General features: G+C 43.0%; 1 protein-coding gene across 1 annotated transcript in view; it reads right to left on the bottom strand.

The window, feature by feature from the left end:
• Window positions 1-6,000, bottom strand: part of DGKQ (diacylglycerol kinase, theta 110kDa) — a gene marked incomplete at its 5' end in the record, with an annotated part of 30,948 nt that overhangs the window by 2,048 nt on the left and 22,900 nt on the right. Inside the window, 2 exons of the mRNA XM_009878086.1 lie at window positions 737-848; window positions 2,439-2,585. Coding sequence (XP_009876388.1) covers window positions 737-848; window positions 2,439-2,585 — 259 coding nt within the window. The remainder of the gene's footprint in view (window positions 1-736; window positions 849-2,438; window positions 2,586-6,000) is intronic.

The raw sequence follows: 6,000 nt of genomic DNA, 5'->3' as shown, positions 1-6,000 counted from the left end.
AGGGGCCCCCCAGGGCAAAAATCGGGCCCGCCTCTGGCCAAGGCCAGGCCAGTCAGTGCCTCTTCCATAAATATATTTAGGAGAGGAAAAACCCATTGGGCAAGTTCTTTGGTTTTGGAGAGGAGCGGCATGTAAGAGGAACAATCATGCAGATGAAAACTGTTTGGTTTTGACATGTGATTCCTCTTATAACAAAGCTAGTGCATTCTATAATACATGTGTGTATATACATATGTATACATACTAGTATTTCATATATATATGTGTACATGTATATTTCCAGCCTTGGTTCAGAGCTTACTTAACTCATGAAGCGTTTCTTTATGCACTACTAAAACAAGCTCTTCACACTCCTATTACTGCTTATTATCCAACCACAGGTTTCTTCAGTTTATATTCCATCTGTTGTAGTCTGGCACCTAAATATGGGTCTTCAGGGCAAGCCAATAAACAGGCAGTGAAAGGGCACTGCAGCCCATGATCAGGCATACAAGCTGCAGCTGAACCCCCAATATCTGAACACTTTGTTCACAGACAGCTCATGCTGCCCACTAATTCTGTTTGTCGTTTGTAACCATTTGCATGTGATGCAACCAGTACCTGAATAAACGATGCTATAACCGTAACACAGATGAATACTTTTTAGGACTACGAACCTGAAATGTGCTGTTTGTAACAAAACTAAACCAGTCTGAGAAATTGTGTTTCCTCTGTTCTTACTGGGATAACAACTTACCATGTGAACGACGCCAGTCACGCCAACAACTTCCAGCAGGCCATCATCGATGCGTGGTTTCTCAAAGCGGTTATCACTCTCAGACCCCCAGAGATCAGCTCCAGAACCCCAGCTGCACAGGGAGCACACCACAGTGACTGCCCATGGACTTGCCGTCTGCCCCAGAGCACCCTGCCCCGTGCCCTGCCAGGGACAGCTGGTTTGACAGACTTCAAAAGCTAAACCCATCAGCTGGAGGAGACAACACAGCTTTCCTTTGCTGTAAGACCAGGAAGTGTTTCCCAAAAACTGGAAGGCTTCTGACCAGGTCTTTTAGGAGTGAAAGAAGGAGTGAAGTGGTTTCCATTTGTAAGAAAAGGAGTAGATACAAAAAAAGTCACTCCAAAGAGTTTTAGTTTTCTGGGAAATACAGGTCACAGCTGCACTAACCCTAACTTCCAGCACTTAAGAACTTAGCATAGATCTTGCAGGTCTGGACAATATTCATGGGAGCTACTGATGAGAAACTAAAGCTACGAGCATGAAGTTTTTATTCTTGTACCTGGCCAGACTCACTTGTAGTTAAGCAGGTATTCCTGCACTTCAGTCCTTTGAAATGCTTCTCAAAATTTAACACTGTGTGGGGTTTTGTGCAGCACTGACCCTTCTTACTCAAATCCCTTGCTAATTGTTTCAGTGCACTGACAGCTCAGTACTAATTGTGACCTTCGCTTCTCCACAGTTCTCATGTGCAACATATACTTGTGTTTGTGTCCACAGGCAGATATGTGTGTGTACACATAAATATATACATGTGAATAAAAAGTCAAAACATTTTCAGACTAAAATGGAAAAAGACACAAGTATTTTGAGATAAGTGTGCTTGAAAAAGAAATAGTACGGTAGCACTAATTACCTGCTGGTTTTGTGCAAACAAAATAAGCTGCCTGTACCAACCGCACATCTAAGGAAGTCAGATTCCCTGCAGGTTTGCCTTCCTTCCTTCCACAGCAGTATCTCTAGCTCCCTGCAGGTGTCAGAGCAGCCCCTGCAGCCCTCTAAAGGTATCTGAACTGTGGGTTTTTCACAGCTACCCGGGCAGCACCACCGCCTCTAGGTATACTGATGAGCTGGCTATAGGACCAGTGCTTGACAATTGAATCCTGGCTGGCCTCCACTGCGGGAACTGCTTAGGCAACTGCTCTCCGGCATGCCAGAAAGCATCTGCAAGTTGATCATCTTTGATCCTTCTACAAGTTACACCTATATCCGGTGAACTCGTTCAGACAGTTTAGGGGAGGTGGAAAATGGTAATAGACAGAAGCCACAGGCCACAGCCACTCATCAAAAATTGTATTTTACCACAAAACTGGTGCAAAGGAAGTCTGAAGACCTTTGGCTAGGAAATCATTGCAAATTAGGACAAAGAAGCAGCAACTGTGTGGAGCTTTGCACTGGGAAAATGAAACACTGCCACCTTTAGGTGGAGTGAGATTACAAGGATCAGAGAAATTATTTCAAAATGGTATTATGAGCAAGGTTTTTAGGCACAGCTGCAAAGCCAGAAAGTCGGGCAATCATCAAAAATACCTAGTAACAACCATCTCTTAATCTAGAGCATTTAATATTTTATTTAACCATTTGACACTCAAATACCAGGTGGCATTTCCACACACACACATCCAGACATGCATCCACACAGGATCCTTCCTCTCTTTTTTACCTGGGTATATTAATAAAAATGAGTCCCTCTATGCTTGGTAATTCCACCTCGTGCTGGTCCACTTGAAGCTTTATGTCTTTGTGAAGATTTCTGGTATGACTTATCTTCTGCAGCCCAACTTTCACATAAACACCTTTGTTGTGAAATCTAGGAGCAGATAAGCATCTTTCAGCCAAAAGGTGAGGCACAGCATAGCACAGCACTCTTCCTTGTACCTCTACCAGTATTCTGTCTAGCAGGTATATTTAAAGAGTTTTTCAATTCAAACACTCTCCAAATTCTTCTAGCTTTACTGCAGAAACAAAGGAGAAGCCATCAACTGCTACTACTTTATATAACTTTGACTTAATGGATGATTTATGCTGTCAAGGCATGTGGAGATCTGTGAACTTTTACTACAGAAAAATCACTTAGTCTTAAAGCATTGCCTCAATGCAATACCTCTTTGAAATGTAAACTTCTGTGCTGTAAAACTGCATATTTAATTAAGATTTAGAGGTCTCCATGAAACATTTTAAAATGTTTTCTAAAGCAATGCTAGAATAATTAAGGCATAAAAACCTTTGTGATTCTTTGCTTTACGTATCACTAATTGATTTGAAATATACTAAGCTGTAGAAACTTAAAACATGCTTAGTAATGTTAACCTGCAATGGATCGCTAACATCGCTAATTTTAGAGTAAAAAAAGATGAGGAAGATTTTATGGCATCCTTAGAAAAGTCAGAATATTTTAGGAACAACATAAACAAATGCTAGTTAATGGAAACTTCTGGATACATGGCCTTCAGGGCAACCTTAAAATAAAAAGCATAAATTTCCGTTATTTGACCCTACTAGTACATGGGTGTCATTAGAATCCAACACTGCAAAAACTTTCTAGCATTATATTTAAAGGTGGAAAGACAGGCAGTTCAGCGTGTGAGTTATAGTCACCTCTTCAGACAGAGACTGCTCAGCTTGTTTAAATTATTACAGTGGGAATGGTTAATCCTACATGCTAACAGTTTCAAACAGCACTGAATTAAAAGTACCTGATGTAACACCATTTAACATACGCTTAACACATGCTTCTACTCCAGACAAGACAATAATATGTGTCTATGCTAAGACAAGTTTTGTGCAATTTAGACACAACTAGAAAAAAACTGGATTTTGTTAGGAAGCACAACACATGAAATCTATCCATGTATGATTTTTCTGTTGTATGAAGAAGGAAGCCTGAAGAAACTAAAAGAACAGGACATAATGCCATAACTACAGACACAGTCCTCAGTTACATGACTTGTAGGAAACACTTAGGGACCACATGATCCAGAGTTGCTGGATACGGCACCCTGCGATGCACAACTAACGTAAGTCTCCCAGAGATTAAATCCTGTCGCTCCACTCTTACATATATATTTCATTCCATTCATGTGTCTTATTAGGACACTAAGACCAAAGAAGAACAAACTAATTTCTGTAACACTACCATGCCAATTCCTACCCAATGGTTTTGAAGATGACTGCAAGATTTTATGATTAAAACTGGCCAGCCAAGCTTGGAAGGGTGACCTTTTCACATCCACCACTATAGAGAATCACCACTCTTCTTCGCGCCTGTACAATGTAGGGCGTGATTTGGGGAGAAAGTGCCAGTGGAAGTCACCAGTCTACTGTGAGCGGTAGCCAATAACATACTTGCCTGCCCACCTGGGTAGAAAGAATAAGCATCTCCTAAAGCAAACCCTTGGTTCAACACGTTTTGCAGGCAGTGTTTCCCCATGGTTAACTGGCAGGGCAGGGAGGAAGAAGCTCCTCCCTGTCGGAGCAGTTTCCAACACCTTATCTGCGCTGAAGCACATCAAAGTTTGCAATAGGTGAGACACACATGGCCGTCACTGCTGTAAATGACACTGACGGGGATGAGAGAGGGGCAGGGGGTTACGTGCAGCTTGTCCATCCCCACGGAGCCAGTGAGTCCTTGCATCAGCTTGGCAGCAACACTTGCATCATTATGTCACCCCAGAACTATCCAAAAGCTTCTCTGGAGTACAGATATGGAAGTAACAGTAGTGGTCTGGTGAGTTTGGGATTTGACCTACACAGCTCAAGAATCACCCTTGGGTTTGTTTTTCTACAAATGATGCACAAGTACAGCCAACATGCACATACTACCATGGGCTACACCCTCTTCCTCAGGGGCATTCAGAAAGCTGGGCTGACTCTTCAGTCTAGCCAACTGAATATTTCAGAACAGATGAAGTTAAAAGGTGAACCTATACAGGACCAGTTTAATGGATTATGAAAGTAAACAAGTGGTTTTAAGTATGGCAATCCTGTATTTGTCCTCGATGAAGCAAATTGAAAAACACCCTTTATTCTTACCAAGTCTCCTTAGACTCAGGAAGACACCATAGCATCCACTGACACTGTAATCATCTCTGTGGGCACTGCCCAAGCAGCAAGCACCTCCAGTAGCCTGCAGAGGCAAGCCCATCAGTAACCGCCTTCAAAGCTTTCATGAAAACACAATAAAGAAGCCACTCCTCAGGCCAGACTTTTCATAGCTCCTGCCAGCTGCCGCACACCTAGAAGGGAAGGTTTGGGTAATGCTTTTTTAACGGTGATGGGGAAGAAATCCGGGTGTCAGGCCTTTTTAAATGAACGGCAGTTTCCCGTGAGCACAGCTAGGGAACATCGCTCAGATGCAAACCTCTCAGAACTGCAGCACACAGGACAGAAAGCTGTCAAGCGAATCAAAACGACCGCCTTTTACCTAGTCCTGCAATTCGACAAGCCCACCAACGGGGGGAGGAACCACCCCTGCAAAAGCTAAGAGCTCTGACCAATAATTAGATTCTAGTGGGCTGTTTTTAGTAGGGCGCTCTAACGAACCCGGAAAGAACTTTATCAGGTTCACATACACAGGACCCAAGATGGAAGAACACCTGCTAAGACAGTGGCTGCTGTAGCTTTTTAAAGCCCACAACCAACATGCTGAACAACCAATACTTTCAAAACTTTCTCCCATCAAGAGAGAACAGTTCTATGTATCCCCATAAAACAACTCTAAAATTGCATTACATCATGCAGACTATTTTTTCTGTCCAACCTTACAGCCAAGAGACTGGCTGCCACAGCAGTCTCCTGACAATTTCAGATGGCACAAAGAAAGTGTGTTCTCTTCTGTAACAGGTAACCCTTACAACTGTTCCAGGATCCCATGGAAATGGGGAAATGAGGGAAAATGCCCCGATCCTTATGTTTCACACTCTGAAAAAAATTTCATGTAGGTTAGCACTCAACAATGTAAGAACCATCACTGGCACAACATAGGCTACTCCCCTCTGCCCTGCAATCCAAGTTCAGCACTAAATTCCCCCTGCAGGAAAGTCATCACCACACTGCCAGCTGCTCACCAAAGGCAAGGAAGGAGTCCTGAGCATGTCCGGAGGTTCTTACTGCGTGAAGCCAGAGAGCACACACCTTTCAGGACATTTACCAGCTTAAGCTCCTGATTCAAAAGAGCATTCAAGCTGAATTTTCTTTCCAGGACCACCTGCAATTTCTCCTCCCAC

This window comes from Apaloderma vittatum, unplaced genomic scaffold (genome assembly GCF_000703405.1).
Source record: "Apaloderma vittatum isolate BGI_N311 unplaced genomic scaffold, ASM70340v1 scaffold14341, whole genome shotgun sequence".
NCBI classification, from domain to species: Eukaryota; Metazoa; Chordata; class Aves; order Trogoniformes; family Trogonidae; genus Apaloderma; species Apaloderma vittatum.
The sequence above is the reverse complement of the archived record's forward strand: the minus strand, read 5'-3'. Positions and strand labels throughout refer to the sequence as shown.